The sequence below is a fragment of the Aulonocara stuartgranti genome (genome assembly GCF_965226115.1).
Source record: "Aulonocara stuartgranti genome assembly, chromosome: 16".
In the NCBI taxonomy this organism is placed as follows: domain Eukaryota; kingdom Metazoa; phylum Chordata; class Actinopteri; order Cichliformes; family Cichlidae; genus Aulonocara; species Aulonocara stuartgranti.
Genome location: NC_138952.1, coordinates 35,561,047 through 35,582,645, shown reverse-complemented (window position 1 = coordinate 35,582,645; position 21,599 = coordinate 35,561,047). Strand labels below are relative to the sequence as shown.

At 42.8% G+C, this 21,599-nt stretch overlaps 2 protein-coding genes across 5 annotated transcripts in view; one reads left to right on the top strand and one right to left on the bottom strand.

The window, feature by feature from the left end:
* The window catches only part of LOC309690692 (E3 ubiquitin-protein ligase TRIM21-like), a 211,147-nt gene that overhangs the window by 116,340 nt on the left and 73,208 nt on the right, over positions 1 to 21,599 (bottom strand). The window lies entirely within an intron of this gene.
* The window catches only part of sctr (secretin receptor), a 60,735-nt gene that overhangs the window by 27,006 nt on the left and 12,130 nt on the right, over positions 1 to 21,599 (top strand). Inside the window, exons 11-12 of the mRNA XM_082508774.1 lie at positions 1,838 to 1,976; positions 2,240 to 2,281. Coding sequence (XP_082364900.1) covers positions 1,838 to 1,976; positions 2,240 to 2,281 — 181 coding nt within the window. The remainder of the gene's footprint in view (positions 1 to 1,837; positions 1,977 to 2,239; positions 2,282 to 21,599) is intronic.

Genomic DNA, 21,599 nt, shown 5'->3' with positions numbered 1-21,599 from the left:
TTGTTTGCTGAAGGCAAGAAATGAGATAGAGGACATACAAACTGTATGTGTGGGGTGGCTGTAGTTCAGGTGGTAGAGCAGGTCAGCCACGGTCAGTGGTTCGATCCCAGTCTGCTCCAGTCTGCATGTCAAGTATCCTTGGGCAAGATACCAACCCCATGTTGCTCTCCCATGCATCCATCAGAGTGTGAATGGTGTATGAATGTTAGATAGAGCACTTAAGAGCTTAGAAGAATGTGTGATTGGATGAATGAATTAGTTGTATAAAGCGCTTTGAGTGCTCAGACATTCTTCACTGACGTGTTGAAGGCAGAGAAGTTGCGGTGATGCATTTTATGAGTGTATAAAGATTAATCTGGCTTTTATGTGGAAGAAGTAATTGGTTTCAGCTCACCTAGCAGAAAATAAGAAAAGCCTCTTTTATTCAAAAAAATGCTCATAGTTCAGTAACATTGATTAAACAGGTCCAGTGTTCGTATCACTACTCAAATAAAAGTATGAAATATTACTCATATGTTTTAAATTTGCATTTAAACACCCATGTGATTTACTGATGTAGAAAGTAATTTGTGAATCATTACATTACCTTTACTTTGTAATAGTACCTGGGACTTGCAGTTAACAGTGTAACACTAAACTTTTCAAATGCTCACAAATCTTTTTCTTTTTAGTACCTTAGATCTTAGTAATACCATAAAGCTTCCACCTAAGTCAGAACGCTCGGAAAACGTTATGGTGACAAGAGGAAATGTAATTACACCTAAGCCTGCTCTAGGTTGGAAAGTAGCAAATGGACTGACACTTGGAGAGAAAAGTTTGCTACAGGCATCATTCACCCATCCACACACATATTTGTACTATACTTTATTCTGTGGCTTTAAGTGTTTATTAACTATCTATGCAACTCCAGATGAACACAAAAGCAGCAGCAGCACTTTTTTTCATTAGTAACTATAATGTGATTCCTGAATTTAGTATTTGTTATAAATTTTTACATTGTAGACAAATGCAATATGATTACAGTAATGCATTACTTTGAGGGTTTATACACCACAGTAAGCTCACCATAAAAGGTGAGCTACTTCCCCACTTAGCTCTAGCTGCATGTGTATAAGATAATCATTCAGGTCCTACTTGACTATGTCGGGTTTAACCACTGTAGCAATGGAAGAAGTGTTTGAAAGACATGAGTTAGCCACTGGATTCCTTCATACTCCTGTCACAGTAATAACATTTGTGCTTTGTTGTTTTTTTTTTAAAGTGGGACTAAGTGAAATAGTTGAATCTGAGCAATATGAACATGAACTTTATCCATTGGATACATCTGGGACATTATTATGTCCCGGATGATCAGATCATGTTGTTGGTGTTGGGGTGGAGGTGGAGGTGAGACTGCTTCATAACATAGTCAGATCAAGCTGCTGAGGTGAATTTGTGCAGCTGAGCAGTTACGCCCTGTGTTGCAGTTTGCAGCTAGATGTGTTATTTTATTTAAAATCGAATGCCCTGACTCACAGAACCTGGAGAAGAAAACACATGTACGTTCATCCTTAACATTCGGGATGAATCGGTGTTGTGGAGTTTCTGTGTCACTCAACCTTTTGATCAAAATTTTAAAAAATGTTAGCTTATATTCTAAAAATGGGCAAAAGGGCCGACATCTGCTTCAGTTTTGATTTGAGGTCCATTTGTGTTTAAGTTTGCTCTTTTTGATCACAGGTTTTTATTTTTTCCCAGTGGTCTGTGTATTATTATTTGTCTGATATTTTCAAAGAGGTTTGTAGACTTTCTCACTTTAATTCTAATGGTTCATACACTGTTATTCTTCAAACAACAGGAAACTTGCCAAGTCATCCTTCCTCCTGGTGTCGCTCTTTGGCTTACACTACATTCTCTTTGCTTTCCTTCCACACAAAGTCCGCGGCAGGACCTATGAAATCTGGAACTTTATTGAGCTGGCTTTTGCTTCTACTCAGGTACAGTAAAGCCAACTGTAAGCTGTTGTCTAATCACCACCTTTAATTTTCTCCTAACACAGAAGTCTATTTGTACACGGCAGGAACATTGGTGTGTATTTGAACAGTGCATTTGTTCCTGCAGTAAAGAAAGTGTTCTTTAAAGAATCATTTGCTGCATTCAGCAGCTTCATTGTATGAGAGACTAGAACAGGAAGCTTCTAAAAATATCCACATGCACTAACAGCAGCCTGTCAGTTATGTTTCTGTACGTGTTGTTTCAGGGATTTGTCGTAGCGCTTCTGTACTGTTTCCTGAACGGGGAGGTAAGGTTTATTTTTCCCTTTATACCCATGAAACATTATGTTGTCATTTCTAGATGTAAGCTTACTGTTCACATGCAAAATTACAGAAAATAAACTTTTCAAAGTCTAATTAGCAGTGTGGTGGTTGTACCATCCATCCTAGAAACAACCTGGAAATAGTCCAACTTTAAAAATGACTGAACACATTAGGTAAACAGCTGGCACAGAAACAAACATTGCATTTATATTTAATTGCAAAAGATTCCTAGAAGAAATCACTTTGATTTATTCGGTACAGACCAAATAAACAGTCGTCCAAGTTTTTCTTAATGAGCTTACACAAAGGCAGGGCAGGCCCAGATCTGTACAATAACAATATATGAGATCTTCACTATTTGTAACAAGTGTCACTTTGCCTGGAACCACTGCATGTGTGGACTGCAGGCTTCATAACATTTTTCTAAAAGCCTGCTTTTAGAAAAATATGAAATAAAAACTAAAATTGCCCAAACTGGCCATTTAATAAAGAATCACAAGGTTAAGGTTCTTTGATAGTCCTGGTCCCAGTGTTAATTTTTCTCAGGCTCATACAACATCTTTCCCCATGTACACCCAGGAATTTTTACAGTTTCAATTCAACTTACTGTTGAACCTCCTGGAGTTTTGGCACTTTTACACCAATCAGTACACAAGACATTGCTGACGTGATTAGTTCTTGAAAAATCAAATGGAAAATAATAATAATAATAATAATAATAATTAAAGCTGCAAGCAGCGTTATGAGGGCCCTCGCACCCCGGCGCGTCGAGCCACGCCCAACACCGAAAACCAGCACGTCCGATCTGATGTCACATTGATGGAATTCATGCATTCAACCACCAGCTAACATTTCAACTCATTCATTCATGATTAGTTAGTCATTCCACTAGGTGGCGCTCTAACCATTATGTACAAATGGCATAACAAACACTTCCGAGCTGGAGTCTCATCACGCCTATGAGCTTTGGAAGAGATTGGACATTGTTTTTTTTAGTGACAGCAGATTACTGCTTTTTGCGAGTGATTGAAACTCTACGTGCCGCCATGACCACCCCGTTTCCCTGAACGGAAAAAGCTTCGCAATTTAACATCACAAAGGTCTTTAGATTCTACACACTGAAGAATGCTTCAATATGATGAAATCCCTTGGAGGAGTTCATCAAAGTATGAGACCTGAAAAGGGGGGAAAATGTCGTCAAAATTACACATTAATTTTAAAATGGCTGACTTCCTGTTGGATTTGGGATATTGCTCCAAGAGACTTTTTTGTACATCTTGATATCTTACATACGCTTACCAGGTTTCAGACTCATAGATGAAACACAGAGCAGGGGCTGATGTTTTGAAATATTGTAGGGGGCGCTGTGGAGCCAGTTTGCGCTATTGAAGGAAAATGGTTACATAACCACAATGCATTCATCCATTTGGAGGTGTGCGCCAAATTTCAAGCCTCTATAAACTTTCCAAGCCCCTCAAAAGCCACTTCAACTTTCATGATGAACCGCGTTGCCACCAGGGTGCGCCGTTCAGTTTAAAGTCACAATTTTTGCACTGAAGCATCATGAAGGACTGATGGTGATATTCACCGCTTTTGAGGTGGCCACAATGAACCTGTGAAAATCAGTACAACAAAGTGTAAGACATGACATTTCCTGTTGCCACTAGGTGGCGCTGTCCGTATTTCCGACAATGGGCACATCAATCTGTTCAGGGCGGGTCTGACATCATGCCTGTAAAGTCTGGTACTGAACAGACTGGATTTCATTGAGTTATACTAATTTGTTTCTTCATGGCGTGACATCAAAGTTCGCCATGCCGCTGGGGTCACACCCTTTTGCGAAAAGTCACAGTTTTCACTGTAACCCAAGACCAACTCCTTAAGGCTTTCCTGGAGAAATTTGAGGCTGCAGATGTCACCCATCACTATGCTGTACCCCAAAGTGTAAAACATGACATTTCCTGTTCCCACTAGGTGGCGCTGTCCTTGATGTCAAATATGGCAGTTGAAATATGTTCAGGGGTGGAGCCTTATCATATGTGTTCACTTTGGTCAAGGTCAGAAAATGTATGACAAAATGAGAGGCAATAAGATTTTCATGGCGAGTCATCGAAATTCGCCATGGCGCCACGGCCTCATAGTATTGTGAAAACTCAAAAGCTCCGCAATTTAACATGGCACAAGGGTGTAGTTGACACTGTCCAAATTTGAAGGTTATGAAATGAAACCCCAAGGAGGAGTTCGCAAAAGTTCGAGGCATGGAAATGGCAAAATTAGAGCCAAATTGTCACCTTCTCTTCCAAATGGCGGACTTCCTGTTGGGTTTGCGTCAATGGGCCCACAGACTTTTTTGTTCGTCTTGGCATGATACACATGTGTGCCAAATTTCATACATGTAGCTCAAACGATGTGGTCGTAGGGCTGCATTTAACAAGGCATAGGTGGCGCTCTAGAGCCATTTCCCAGTGCTCATATGTAAAACCATTAAAATACAAAATTTTTCACCAGACCTGGCATGTGTGCAAAATTTCATGAGTTTTTGAGCATGTTTAGGCCCTCAAAAAGGCCCTTGTTTGGGGTGAATAATAATAATAATTAAAGCTGCAAGCAGCGTTATGAGGGCCCTCGCACCCCCGGCGCGTCGAGCCACGCCCAACACCTAAAACCAGCACGTCCGATCTGATGTCACATTGATGGAATTCATGCATTTAACCACCAGCTAACATTTCAACTCATTCATTCATGATTAGTTAGTCGTTCCACTAGGTGGGGCTCTAACCATTATGTAAAAATGGCATAACAAACATTTCCGAGCTCGAGTCTCATCACGCCTATGAGCTTTGGGAGAGATTGGACATTGTGTTTTTGAGTGACAGCAGATTACTGCTTTTTGGCGAGTGATTGAAACTCTACGTGCCGCCATGACCACCCCGTTTCCCTGAACGTAAAAAGCTTCGCAATTTAACATCACAAAGGTCTTTAGATTCCACACACTGGAGAATGGTTCAATATGATGAAATCCCTTGGAGGAGTTCGTCAAAGTATGAAGCCTGAAAAGAGGGGAAAATGTTGCCAAAATTACACATTAATTTTAAAATGGCTGACTTCCTGTTGGATTTGGGATATTGCTCCAAGAGACTTTTTTGTACATCTTGATATTTTCCATAAGCTTACCAGGTTTCAGACTCATAGATGAAACACAGAGCAGGGGCTGTTGTTTTGAAATTTTGTAGGGGGCGCTGTGGAGCAATTTCGCGCTATTCAATGAAAATGATCACATGACAACAAAGCCTTCATCCATTTGGAGGTGTGTGCCAAATTCCAAGCCTCTATAAACTTTCCAAGCCCCTCAAAAGCCACTTCATCTTTCATGGTGAACCGCGTTACCACCAGAGTGCGCCGTTCACTTTAAAGTCACAATTTTTGCACTGAAGCATCACGAGGGACTGATGTTGATATTCACCGCTTTTGAGGTGGCCACGATGAACCTGTGAAAATCAGTACAACAAAATTAAAGCCATGACATTTCCTGTTGCCACTAGGTGGCGCTGTCCGTATTTCCGACAATGGGCACATCAATCTGTTCAGGGTGGGTCTGACATCATGCCTGTAAAGTCTGGTACTGATCAGACTGGATTTCATTGAGTTATACTAATTTCTTTCTTCATGGCGTGACATCAAAGTTCGCCATGCTGCTGGGGTCACACCCTTTCGCGAAAACTCACAGTTTTCACTGTAACCCAAGACCAACTCCTTAAGGCTTTCCTGGAGAAATTTGAGGCTGCAGATGTCACCCATCACAATACTGTACCCCAAAGTGTAAAACATGACATTTCCTGTTCCCACTAGGTGGCGCTGTCCCTGATGTAAAATATGGCAGTTGTAATATGTTCAGGGGTGGAGCCTTATCATATGTGTTCACTTTGGTCAAGGTCAGAAAATGTATGACAGAATGAGAGGCAATAAGATTTTCATGGCGAGTCATCGAAATTCGCCGTGGCGCCACGGCCTCATGGTATTGTGAAAACTCAAAAGCTCCGCAATTTAACATGGCATAAGGGTGTAGTTGGCACTGACCAAATATGAAGGTTATGAAATCAAACCCCAAGGAGGAGTTCGTTAAAGTTCGAGGCATGGAAACGGTAAAATCAGAGCCAAAATGTCACATTCAATCCAAAATGGCGGACTTCCTGTTGGGTTTAGGACATTGCCATAATAGACTTTTTTGTTCGACTCTGAACGTTATATAGGTGTACCGACTTTCAAACATGTAGGTGATACCCATACCGGGGGCTCGCATTTTTCATTTTTCTAGGTGGCGCTACTGAGCTAATTTTCATTGGCCATGTCTGAGAACATTAAAATACGTAAATTTTCACCAGACCTGACGCGTGTGCAAAATTTCATGAGTTTTCGAGCATGTTTAGGTCCTCAAAAGGCCGATTCATTTGCCGAAATAATAATAATAATAATAATTAAAGCTGCAAGCAGCGTTATGAGGGCCCTCGCACCCCCGGCACGTCGAGCCACTGCCAACACCTCAAACCGGCACGTCCGATGTGATGTCACATTGATGGATTTCATGCTTTTAATCACCAGCTAACATTTCATCTTATTCAACCAGGATTATAGTCATGCCACTAGGTGGCGCTCTAACCATTATTGACAAATAGCATAACAAACATTTCCAAGCTCGAGTCTCATCACACCTGCGACCTTTGGGAGAGATTGGACATTGTGTTTTTTAGTGACAGCAGATTACTGCTTTTTGCGAGTGATTGAAACTCTACGTGCCGCCATGACCACCCCGTTTCCCTGAACGGAAAAAGCTTCGCAATTTAACATCACAAAGGTCTTTAGATTCTACACACTGAAGAATGCTTCAATATGATGAAATCCCTTGGAGGAGTTCGTCAAAGTATGAGGCCTGAAAAGGGGGGAAAATGTCATCAAAATTACACATTAATTTTAAAATGGCTGACTTCCTGTTGGATTTGGGATATTGCTCCAAGAGACTTTTTTGTACACCTTGATATCTTACACAAGCTTACCAAGTGTCAGACTCATAGATGAAACACAGAGCAGGGGCTGATGTTTTGAAATATTGTAGGGGGCGCTGTGGAGCCATTTTGCGCTATTCAAGGAAAATGGTTACATGACAACAAAGCCTTCATCCATTTGGAGATGTGGGCCAAATTTCAAGCCTCTATAAACTTGCAAGCCCCTCAAAAGCCACTTCATCTTTCATGTTGAACAGCGTTGCCACCAGGGTGCGCCGTTCAGTTTAAAGTCACAATTTTTGCACTGAAGCATCACGAGGGACTGATGTTGATATTCACCGCTTTTGAGGTGGCCACGATGAACCTGTGAAAATCAGTACAACAAAATTAAAGCCATGACATTTCCTGTTGCCACTAGGTGGCGCTGTACGTATTCCCGACAATGGGCACATCAATCTGTTCAGGGCGGGTCTGACATCATGCCTGTAAAGTCTGGTACTGAACAGACTGGATTTCATTGAGTTATACTAATTTGTTTCTTCATGGCGTGACATCAAAGTTCGCCATGCTGCTGGGGTCACACCCTTTTGCGAAAAGTCACAGTTTTCACTGTAACCCAAGACCAACTCCTTAAGGCTTTCCTGGAGAAATTTGAGGCTGCAGGTGTCACCCATCACTATACTGTACCCCAAAGTGTAAAACATGACATTTCCTGTTCCCACTAGGTGGCGCTGTCCCTGGTGTCAAATATGGCAGTTGAAATATGTTCAGGGGTGGAGCCTTATCATATGTGTTCACTTTGGTCAAGGTCAGAAAATGTATGACAAAATGAGAGGCAATAAGATTTTCATGGCGAGTCATCGAAATTCGCCATGGCGCCACGGCCTCATAGTATTGTGAAAACTCAAAAGCTCCGCAATTTAACATGGCACAAGGGTGTAGTTGACACTGTCCAAATTTGAAGGTTATGAAATGAAACCCCAAGGAGGAGTTCGCAAAAGTTCGAGGCATGGAAATGGCAAAATTAGAGCCAAAATGTCACCTTCTCTTCCAAATGGCGGACTTCCTGTTGGGTTTGCGTCAATGGGCCCACAGACTTTTTTGTTCGTCTTGGCATGATACACATATGTGCCAAATTTCATACATGTAGCTCAAACGATGTGGTCGTAGGGCTGCATTTAACAAGGCATAGGTGGCGCTGTAGAGCCATTTCCCAGTGCTCATATGTAAAACCATTAAAATACAAAATTTTTCACCAGACCTGGCATGTGTGCAAAATTTCATGAGTTTTTGAGCATGTTTAGGCCCTCAAAAAGGCCCTTGTTTGGGGTGAATAATAATAATAATAATAATAATAATAATAATAATAAGAAACGGAGCAGATACAATAGGGCCTTCGCACTCTCAGTGCTCGGGCCCTAATAATAATAAACGGAGCAATTACAATAGGGCCTTCGCACTGTCAGTGCTCGGGCCCTAATAATAATTAAAGCTGCAAGCAGCGTTATGAGGGCCCTCGCACCCCATCGCGTCGAGCTACGCCCAACACCTACAACCAGCACCTCCGATCTGATGTCACATTGATGAAATTCATGCATTCAACCACCAGCTAACATTTCATCTCATTGAATCATGATTATAGTCGTCCCACTAGGTGGCGCTCTAACCATTATGTACAAATGGCATAACAAACATTTCCGAGCTCGAGTCTCATCACGCCTGCGACCTTTGGGACATATTGGACATTTTGATTTTGAGTGACAGCAGATTACTGCTTTTTGGCGAGTGACTGAAACTCCACATGCCGCCATGACCACCCCGTTTCCCTGAACGTAAAAACCTTCGCAATTTAACATCACAAAGGTCTTTAGATTCCACACACTGGAGATTGGTTCAATATGATGAAATCCCTTGGAGGAGTTCGTCAAAGAACGGTGCCTGGAAAGAGTGGAAAATATGACAAAAATTACACATTAATTTTAAAATGGCTGACTTCCTGTTAGATTTGGGATATTGCTCCAAGAGACTTTTTTGTACATCTTGATATCTCCTATAAGCTTACCAGGTTTCAGACTCATAGATAAAACACAGAGCTGGGGCTGATGTTTTGAAATTTTGTAGGGGGCGCTGTGGAGCCATTTTGCGCTATTCAATGAAAATGATCACATAACAACAAAGCCTTAAGCACAATGGAGGAGTGCGTCAAATTTCAAGCCTCTATAAACTTTCCAAGCCCCTCAAAAGCCACTTCATTTTTCATGGTGAACAGCGTTGCCACCAGGGTGCGCCGTTCAGTTTAAAGTCACAATTTTTGCACTAAAGCATCATCAAGGACTGATGGTGATATTCACCGCTTTTGAGGTGGCCACTATGAACCTGTGAAAATCAGTACAACAAAGTGTAAGACATGACATTTCCTCTTCCCACTAGGTGGCGCTCTTCATATTCCTGACAATGGGCACATCAATCTGTTCAGGGCGGGTGTGACATCATGCCTGTAAAGTCTGGTACTAATCAGACTGGATTTCATTGAGTTATACTAATTTGTTTCTTCATGGCGTGACATCAAAGTTCGCCATGCTGCTGGGGTCACACCCTTTCACGAAAAGTCACAATTTTCACTGTAACCCAAGACCAACTCCTTAAGGCTTTCCTGGAGAAATTTGAGGCTGCAGATGTCACCCATCACAATACTGTACCCCAAAGTGTAAAACATGACATTTCCTGTTCCCACTAGGTGGCGCTGTCCTTGATGTCAAATATGGCAGTTGAAATATGTTCAGGGGTGGAGCCTTATCATATGTGTTCACTTTGGTCAAGGTCAGAAAATGTATGACAAAATGAGAGGCAGTAAGATTTTCATGGCGAGTCATCGAAATTCGCCATGGCGCCACGGCCTCATAGTATTGTGAAAACTCAAAAGCTCCGCAATTTAACATGGCACAAGGGTGTAGTTGACACTGTCCAAATTTGAAGGTTATGAAATGAAACCCCAAGGAGGAGTTCGCAAAAGTTCGAGGCATGGAAATGGCAAAATTAGAGCCAAAATGTCACCTTCTCTTCCAAATGGCGGACTTCCTGTTGGGTTTGCGTCAATGGGCCCACAGACTTTTTTGTTCGTCTTGGCATGATACACATGTGTGCCAAATTTCATACATGTAGCTCAAACGATGTGGTCGTAGGGCTGCATTTAACAAGGCATAGGTGGCGCTGTAGAGCCATTTCCCAGTGCTCATATGTAAAACCATTAAAATACAAAATTTTTCACCAGACCTGGCATGTGTGCAAAATTTCATGAGTTTTTGAGCATGTTTAGGCCCTCAAAAAGGCCCTTGTTTGGGGTGAATAATAATAATAATAATTAAAGCTGCAAGCAGCGTTATGAGGGCCCTCGCACCCCCGGCACGTCGAGCCACGCCCAACACCTAAAACCAGCACGTCCGATCTGATGTCACATTGATGGAATTCATGCATTTAACCACCAGCTAACATTTCAACTCATTCATTCATGATTAGTTAGTCGTTCCACTAGGTGGCGCTCAAACCATTATGTACAAATGGCATAACAAACACTTCCAAGCTCGAGTCTCATCACACCTGAGACGTTTGGGAGAGATTGGACATTGTGTTTTTGAGTGACAGCAGATTACTGCTTTTTGGCGAGTGATTGAAACTCTAAGTGCCGCCATAACCACCCCGTTTCCCTGGACGTAAAAAGCTTCGCAATTTAACAACACAAAGGTCTTTGGATTCCACACACTGAAGAATGCTTCAATATGATGAAATCCCTTGGAGGAGTTCGTCAAAGTATGAGGCCTGAAAAGAGGGGAAAATGTCATCAAAATTGCACATTAATTTTAAAATGGCTGACTTCCTGTTGGATTTGGGATATTGCTCCAAGAGACTTTTTTGTACATCTTGATATCTTACACAAGCTTACCAAGTGTCAGACTCATAGATGAAACACAGAGCAGGGGCTGATGTTTTGAAATATTGTAGGGGGCGCTGTGGAGCCATTTTGCGCTATTCAAGGAAAATGGTTACATAACAACAATGCCTTCATCCATTTAGAGGTGTGTGCCAAATTTCAAGCCTCTATAAACTTTCCAAGCCCCTCAAAAGCCACTTCATCTTTCATGATGAACCGCGTTGCCACCAGGGTGCGCCGTTCAGTTTAAAGTCACAATTTTTGCACTGAAGCATCACGAGGGACTGATGGGGATATTCACCGCTTTTGAGGTGGCCACGATCAACCTGTGAAAATCAGTACAACAAAGTTAAAGCCATGACATTTCCTGTTGCCACTAGGTGGCGCTGTCCGTATTTCCGACAATGGGCACATCAATCTGTTCAGGGCGGGTCTGACATCATGCCTGTAAAGTCTGGTACTGATCAGACTGGATTTCATTGAGTTATACTAATTTGTTTCTTCATGGCGTGACATCAAAGTTCGCCATGCTGCTGGGGTCACACCCTTTCGCGAAAACTCACAGTTTTCACTGTAACCCAAGACCAACTCCTTAAGGCTTTCCTGGAGAAATTTGAGGCTGCAGATGTCACCCATCACTATACTGTACCCCAAAGTGTAAAACATGACATTTCCTGTTCCCACTAGGTGGCGCTGTCCCTGGTGTTAAATATGGCAGTTGAAATATGTTCAGGGGTGGAGCCTTATCATATGTGTTCACTTTGGTCAAGGTCAGAACTTCTATGACAAAATGAGAGGCAATAAGATTTTCATGGCGAGTCATCGAAATTCGCCATGGCGCCACGGCCTCATAGTATTGTGAAAACTCAAAAGCTCCGCAATTTAACATGGCACAAGGGTGTAGTTGACACTGTCCAAATTTGAAGGTTATGAAATGAAACCCCAAGGAGGAGTTCGCAAAAGTTCGAGGCATGGAAATGGCAAAATTAGAGCCAAAATGTCACCTTCTCTTCCAAATGGCGGACTTCCTGTTGGGTTTGCGTCAATGGGCCCACAGACTTTTTTGTTCGTCTTGGCATGATACACATGTGTGCCAAATTTCATACATGTAGCTCAAACGATGTGGTCGTAGGGCTGCATTTAACAAGGCATAGGTGGCGCTGTAGAGCCATTTCCCAGTGCTCATATGTAAAACCATTAAAATACAAAATTTTTCACCAGACCTGGCATGTGTGCAAAATTTCATGAGTTTTTGAGCATGTTTAGGCCCTCAAAAAGGCCCTTGTTTGGGGTGAATAATAATAATAATTAAAGCTGCAAGCAGCGTTATGAGGGCCCTCGCACCCCATCGCGTCGAGCTACGCCCAACACCTACAACCAGCACCTCCGATCTGATGTCACATTAATGACATTCATGCATTCAACCACCAGCTAACATTTCATCTCATTCAATCATGATTATAGTCGTCCCACTAGGTGGCGCTCTAACCATTACTGACAAATGGCATAACAAACATTTCCGAGCTCGAGTCTCATCACGCCTGCGACCTTTGGGACATATTGGACATTTTGATTTTGAGTGACAGCAGATTACTGCTTTTTGGCGAGTGACTGAAACTCCACATGCCGCCATGACCACCCCGTTTCCCTGAACGTAAAAACCTTCGCAATTTAACATCACAAAGGTCTTTAGATTCCACACACTGGAGATTGGTTCAATATGATGAAATCCCTTGGAGGAGTTCGTCAAAGAACGGTGCCTGAAAAGAGGGGAAAATGTCACAAAAATTACACATTAATTTTAAAATGGCTGACTTCCTGTTAGATTTGGGATATTGCTCCAAGAGACTTTTTTGTACATCTTGATATCTCCTATAAGCTTACCAGGTTTCAGACTCATACATAAAACACAGAGCTGGGGCTGTGGTTTTGAAATTTTGTAGGGGGCGCTGTGGAGCCATTTTGCGCTATTCAATGAAAATGATCACATAACAACAAAGCCTTAAGCACAATGGAGGTGTGTGCCAAATTTCAAGCCTCTATAAACTTTCCAAGCCCCTCAAAAGCCACTTCATTTTTCATGGTGAACAGCGTTGCCACCAGGGTGCGCCGTTCAGTTTAAAGTCACAATTTTTGCACTGAAGCATCATGAGGGACTGATGGTGATATTCACCGCTTTTGAGGTGGCCACGATGAACCTGTGAAAACCAGTACAACAAAATTAAAGCCATGACATTTCCTGTTGCCACTAGGTGGCGCTGTCCGTATTTCCGACAATGGGCACATCAATCTGTTCAGGGCGGGTCTGACATCATGCGTGTAAAGTCTGGTACTGATCAGACTGGATTTCATTGAGTTATACTAATTTGTTTCTTCATGGCGTGACATCAAAGTTCGCCATGCTGCTGGGGTCACACCCTTTCGCGAAAACTCACAGTTTTCACTGTAACCCAAGACCAACTCCTTAAGGCTTTCCTGGAGAAATTTGAGGCTGCAGATGTCACCCATCACTATACTGTACCCCAAAGTGTAAAACATGACATTTCCTGTTCCCACTAGGTGGCGCTGTCCTTGATGTCAAATATGGCAGTTGAAATATGTTCAGGGGTGGAGCCTTATCATATGTGTGCTGTTTGGTCCAGATCGGAACATGTATGACAGAATGAGAGGCAATAAGATTTTCATGGCGAGTCATCGAAATTCGCCATGGCGCCACGGCCTCATAGTATTGTGAAAACTCAAAAGCTCCGCAATTTAACATGGCACAAGGGTATAGTTGACACTGTCCAAATTTCAAGTTTATAGGACCAAATCCCAAGGAGGAGTTCGTTAAAGTACAAGGCATGGAAATGGTAAAATCAGACCCAAAATCTCACCTTCAATCCAAAATGGCGGACTTCCTGTTGGGTTTAGGACATTGCCATAATAGACTTTTTTGTTCGACTCTGAACGTTATATAGGTGTACCGACTTTCAAACATGTAGGTCATACCCATACCGGGGGCTCGCGTTTTTCATTTTTCTAGGTGGCGCTACTGAGCTAATTTTCCCTGGCCATGTCTGAGAACATTAAAATACGTAAATTTTCACCAGACCTGACGCGTGTGCAAAATTTCATGAGTTTTCGAGCATGTTTAGGCCCTCAAACGGCCAATTCATTTGCCGGAATAATAATAATAATAATAATAATAATTAAAGCTGCAAGCAGCGTTATGAGGGCCCTCGCACCCCCGGCGCGTCGAGCCACGCCCAACACCTAAAACCAGCACTTCCGATCTGATGTCACATTGATGGAATTCATGCATTTAACCATCAGCTAACATTTAAACTCATTCATTCATGATTAGTTAGTCGTTCCACTAGGTGGCGCTCTAACCATTATGTACAAATGGCATAACAAACATTTCCGAGCTCGAGTCTCATCACGCCTATGAGCTTTGGGAGAGATTGGACATTGTGTCTTTGAATGAAAGCAGATTACTGCTTTTTGGCGAGTGATTGAAACTCTACGTGCCGCCATGTGCACCTCGTTTCCCTGAATGTAAAAAGCTTCGCAATTTAACATCACAAAGGTCTTTAGATTCCACACACCGGAGATCGCATCAATCTGATGAAATCCCTTGGAGGAGTTCGTCAAAGAATGGTGCCTGAAAAGAGGGGAAAATGTTGCCAAAATTGCACATTAATTTTAAAATGGCTGACTTCCTGTTGGATTTGGGATATTGCTCCAAGAGACTTTTTTGTACATCTTGATATCTCCTATAAGCTTACCAGGTTTCAGAATCATACATAAAACACAGAGCAGGGGCTGATATTTTGAAATATTGTAGGGGGCGCAGTGGAGCCATTTCGCGCTATTCAATGAAAATGATCACATAACAACAAAGCCTTCATCACATTGGAGGTGTGTGCCAAATTTCAAGCCTCTATAAACTTTCCAAGCCCCTCAAAAGCCACTTCATCTTTCATGGTGGACCGCGTTGCCACCAGGGTGCGCCGTTCAGTTTAAAGTCACAATTTTTGCACTGAAGCATCATGAGGGACTGATGGTGATATTCTCCGCTTTTGAGGTGGCCACGATGAACCTGTGAAAATCAGTACAACAAAATTAAAGCCATGACATTTCCTGTTGCCACTAGGTGGCGCTGTACGTATTCCCGACAATGGGCACATCAATCTGTTCAGGGCGGGTCTGACATCATGCCTGTAAAGTCTGGTACTGATCAGACTGGATTTCATTGAGTTATACTAATTTGTTTCTTCATGGCGTGACATCAAAGTTCGCCATGCCGCTGGTGTCACACCCTTTTGCGAAAAGTCACAGTTTTCACTGTAACCCAAGACCAACTCCTTAAGGCTTTCCTGGAGAAATTTGAGGCTGCAGATGTCACCCATCACAATACTGTACCCCAAAGTGTAAAACATGACATTTCCTGTTCCCACTAGGTGGCGCTGTCCCTGATGTAAAATATGGCAGTTGAAATATGTTCAGGGATGGAGCCTTATCATATGTGTTCACTTTGGTCAAGGTCAGAAAATCTATGACAGAATGAGAGGCAATAAGATTTTCATGGCGAGTCATCGAAATTCGCCATGGCGCCACGGCCTCATGGTATTGTGAAAACTCAAAAGCTCCGCAATTTAACATGGCATAAGGGTGTAGTTGGCACTGACCAAATATGAAGGTTATGAAATCAAACCCCAAGGAGGAGTTCGTCAAAGTTCGAGGCATGGAAATGGTAAAATCAGAGCCAAAATGTCACCTTCAATCCAAAATGGCGGACTTCCTGTTGGGTTTAGGACATTGCCATAATAGACTTTTTTGTTCGACTCTGAACATTATATAGGTGTACCGACTTTCAAACATGTAGGTCATACCCATACCGGGGGCTCGCGTTTTTCATTTTTCTAGGTGGCGCTACTGAGCTAATTTTCCCTGACCATGTCTGAGAACATTAAAATACGTAACTTTTCACCAGACCTGACGCGTGTGCAAAATTTCATGAGTTTTCGAGCATGTTTAGGCCCTCAAACGGCCAATTCATTTGCCGAAATAATAATAATAATAATAATTAAAGCTGCAAGCAGCGTTATGAGGGCCCTCGCACCCAATCGCGTCGAGCCACGCCCAACACCTACAACCAGCACCTCCGATCTGATGTCACATTGATGGAATTCATGCATTTAACCACCAGCTAACATTTCATCTCATTCAATCATCATTATAGTCGTCCCACTAGGTGGCGCTCTAACCATTACTGACAAATGGCATAACAAACATTTCCGAGCTCGAGTCTCATCACGCCTGCGACCTTTGGGAGACCTTTGGGAGAGTTTGGACATTTTGATTTTGAGTGACAGCAGATTACTGCTTTTTCGCGAGTGATTGAAACTCCACGTGCCGCCATGACAACCCCGTTTCCCTGAACGTAAAAAGCTTCGCAATTTAACATCACAAAGGTCTTTAGATTCCACACACTGGAGATTGGTTCAATCTGATGAAATCCCTTGGAGGAGTTCGTCAAAGAACGGTGCCTGGAAAGAGGGGAAAATGTTGCCAAAATTGCACATTCATTTTAAAATGGCTGACTTCCTGTTGGATTTGGGATATTGCTCCAAGAGACTTTTTTGTACATCTTGATATCTCCTATAAGCTTACCAGGTTTCAGACTCATACATAAAACACAGAGCAGGGGCTGTGGTTTTGAAATTTTGTAGGGGGCGCTGTGGAGCCATTTCGCGCTATTCAATGAAAATGATCACATGACAACAAAGCCTTCATCCATTTGGAGGGGTGTGCTAAATTTAAAGCCTCTATATACTTTCCAAGCCCCTCAAAAGCCACTTCATCTTTCATGGTGGACGGCGTTGCCACCAGGGTGCGCCGTTCAGTTTAAAGTCACAATTTTTGCACTGAAGCATCACGAGGGACTGATGGTGATATTCACCGCTTTTGAGGTGGTCACGATGAACCTGTGAGAATCAGTACAACAAAATTAAAGCCATGACATTTCCTGTTGCCACTAGGTGGCGCTGTCCGTATTTCCGACAATGGGAACATCAATCTGTTCAGGGCGGGTCTGACATCATGCCTGTAAAGTCTGGTATTGAACAGACTGGATTTCATTGAGTTATACTAATTTGTTTCTTCATGGCGTGACATCAAAGTTCGCCATGCTGCTGGGGTCACACCCTTTTGCGAAAACTCACAGTTTTCACTGTAACCCAAGACCAACTCCTTAAGGCTTTCCTTGAGAAATTTGAGGCTGCAGATGTCACCCATCACAATACTGTACCCCAAAGTGTAAAACATGACATTTCCTGTTCCCACTAGGTGGCGCTGTCCTTGACGTCAAATATGGCAGTTGAAATATGTTCAGGGGTGGAGCCTTATCATATGTGTTCACTTTGGTCAAGGTCAGAAAATGTATGACAAAATGAGAGGCAATAAGATTTTCATGGCGAGTCATCGAAATTCGCCATGGCGCCACGGCCTCATAGTATTGTGAAAACTCAAAAGCTCCGCAATTTAACATGGCACAAGGGTGTAGTTGACACTGTCCAAATTTGAAGGTTATGGAATGAAACCCCAAGGAGGAGTTCGCAAAAGTTCGAGGCATGGAAATGGCAAAATTAGAGCCAAAATGTCACCTTCTCTTCCAAATGGCGGACTTCCTGTTGGGTTTGCGTCAATGGGCCCACAGACTTTTTTGTTCGTCTTGGCATGATACACATGTGTGCCAAATTTCATACATGTAGCTCAAACGATGTGGTCGTAGGGCTGCATTTAACAAGGCATAGGTGGCGCTGTAGAGCCATTTCCCAGTGCTCATATGTAAAACCATTAAAATACAAAATTTTTCACCAGACCTGGCATGTGTGCAAAATTTCATGAGTTTTTGAGCATGTTTAGGCCCTCAAAAAGGCCCTTGTTTGGGGTGAATAATAATAATAATAATAATTAAAGCTGCAAGCAGCGTTATGAGGGCCCTCGCACCCCCGGCGCGTCGAGCCACGCCCAACACCTACAACCAGCACGTCCGATCTGATGTCACATTGATGGAATTCATGCATTTAACCACCAGCTAACATTTCAACTCATTCATTCATGATTAGTTAGTCGTTCCACTAGGTGGCGCTCTAACCATTATGTACAAATGGCATAACAAACACTTCCAAGCTCGAATCTCATCACACCTGAGACGTTTGGGAGAGATTGGACATTGTGTTTTTGAGTGACAGCAGATTACTGCTTTTTGGCGAGTGATTGAAACTCCACGTGCCGCCATAACCACCCCGTTTCCCTGGACGTAAAAAGCTTCGCAATTTAACATCACAAAGGTCTTTAGATTCCACAAACTGCAAATCGGTCCAATCTGATGAAATCCCTTGGAGGAGTTCGTCAAAGAACGATGCCTGAAAAGAGGGGAAAAATTGCACATTAATTTTAAAATGGCTGACTTCCTGTTGGATTTGGGATATTGCTCCAAGAGACTTTTTTGTACTTCTTGATATCTCCTATAAGCTTACCAGGTTTCAGACTCATACATAAAACACAGAGCTGGGGCTGTGGTTTTGAAATTTTGTAGGGGGCGCTGTGGAGCCATTTTGGGATATTCAATGAAAATGATCACATGACAACAAAGCCTTCATCACATTGGAGGTGTGTGCCAAATTTCAAGCCTCTATAAACTTGCCAAGACCCTCAAAAGCCACTTCATCTTTCATGGTGAACAGCGTTGCCACCAGGGTGCGCCGTTCAGTTTAAAGTCACAATGTTTGCACTGAAGCATCACGAGGGACTGATGGTGATATTCACCGCTTTTGAGGTGGCCACGATGAACCTGTGAAAATCAGTACAACAAAATTAAAGCCATGACATTTCCTGTTGCCACTAGGTGGCGCTGTCCGTATTTCTGACAATGGGCACATCAATCTGTTCAGGGCGCGTCTGACATCATGCCTGTAAAGTCTGGTACTGATCAGACTGGATTTCATTGAGTTATACTAATTTGTTTCTTCATGGCGTGACATCAAAGTTCGCCATGCTGCTGGGGTCACACCCTTTCGTGAAAAGTCACAGTTTTCACTGTAACCCAAGACCAACTCCTTAAGGCTTTCCTGGAGAAATTTGAGGCTGCAGATGTCACCCATCACAATACTGTACCCCAAAGTGTAAAACATGACATTTCCTGTTCCCACTAGGTGGCGCTGTCCCTGGTGTCAAATATGGCAGTTGAAATATGTTCAGGGGTGGAGCCTTATCATATGTGTTCACTTTGGTCAAGGTCAGAAAATGTATGACAAAATGAGAGGCAATAAGATTTTCATGGCGAGTCATCGAAATTCGCCATGGCGCCACGGCCTCATAGTATTGTGAAAACTCAAAAGCTCCGCAATTTAACATGGCACAAGGGTGTAGTTGACACTGTCCAAATTTGAAGCTTATAGGACCAAATCCCAAGGAGGAGTTCGTTAAAGTTCGAGGCATGGAAACGGTAAAATCAGAGCCAAAATGTCACCTTCAATCCAAAATGGCGGACTTCCTGTTGGGTTTAGGACATTGCCATAATAGACTTTTTTGTTCGACGCTGAAAGTTATATAGGTGTACCGACTTTCAAACATGTAGATCATACCCATACCGGGGGCTCGCGTTTTTCATTTTTCTAGGTGGCGCTACTGAGCTAATTTTCCCTGGCCATGTCTGAGAACATTAAAATACGTAAATTTTCACCAGACCTGACGCGTGTGCAAAATTTCATGAGTTTTCGAGCATGTTTAGGCCCTCAAACGGCCAATTCATTTGCCGGAATAATAATAATAATAATTAAAGCTGCAAGCAGCGTTATGAGGGCCCTCGCACCCCCGGCACGTCGAGCCACTGCCAACACCTCAAACCGGCACGTCCGATGTGATGTCACATTGATGGATTTCATGCTTTTAATCACCAGCTAACATTTCATCTTATTCAACCAGGATTATAGTCATGCCACTAGGTGGCGCTCTAACCATTATTGACAAATAGCATAACAAACATTTCCAAGCTCGAGTCTCATCACACCTGCGACCTTTGGGAGAGATTGGACATTGTGTTTTTTAGTGACAGCAGATTACTGCTTTTTGCGAGTGATTGAAACTCTACGTGCCGCCATGACCACCCCGTTTCCCTGAACGGAAAAAGCTTCGCAATTTAACATCACAAAGGTCTTTAGATTCTACACACTGAAGAATGCTTCAATATGATGAAATCCCTTGGAGGAGTTCGTCAAAGTATGAGGCCTGAAAAGGGGGGAAAATGTCATCAAAATTACACATTAATTTTAAAATGGCTGACTTCCTGTTGGATTTGGGATATTGCTCCAAGAGACTTTTTTATACACCTTGATATCTTACACAAGCTTACCAAGTGTCAGACTCATAGATGAAACACAGAGCAGGGGCTGATGTTTTGAAATATTGTAGGGGGCGCTGTGGAGCCATTTTGCGCTATTCAAGGAAAATGGTTACATAACAACAATGCCTTCATCCATTTGGAGGTGTGTGCCAAATTTCAAGCCTCTATAAACTTTCCAAGCCCCTCAAAAGCCACTTCATCTTTCATGATGAACCGCGTTGCCACCAGGGTGCGCCGTTCAGTTTAAAGTCACAATTTTTGCACTGAAGCATCACGAGGGACTGATGGTGATATTCACCGCTTTTGAGGTGGCCACGATCAACCTGTGAAAATCAGTACAACAAAGTTAAAGCCATGACATTTCCTGTTGCCACTAGGTGGCGCTGTCCGTATTTCCGACAATGGGCATATCAATCTGTTCAGGGCGGGTCTGACATCATGCCTGTAAAGTCTGGTACTGATCAGACTGGATTTCATTGAGTTATACTAATTTGTTTCTTCATGGCGAGATATCAAAGTTCGCCATGCTGCTGGGGTCACACCCTTTCGTGAAAAGTCACAGTTTTCACTGTAACCCAAGACCAACTCCTTAAGGCTTTCCTGGAGAAATTTGAGGCTGCAGATGTCACCCATCACAATACTGTACCCCAAAGTGTAAAACATGACATTTCCTGTTCCCACTAGGTGGCGCTGTCCCTGGTGTCAAATATGGCAGTTGAAATATGTTCAGGGGTGGAGCCTTATCATATGTGTGCTCTTTGGTCCAGATCGGAACATGTATGACAGAATGAGAGGCAATAAGATTTTCATGGCGAGTCATCAAAATTCGCCATGGCGCCACGGCCTCATACTATTGTGAAAACTCAAAAGCTCCGCAATTTAACATGGCACAAGGGTGTAGTTGACACTGTCCAAATTTGAAGCTTATAGGACCAAATCCCAAGGAGGAGTTCGTTAAAGTTCGAGGCATGGAAATGGCA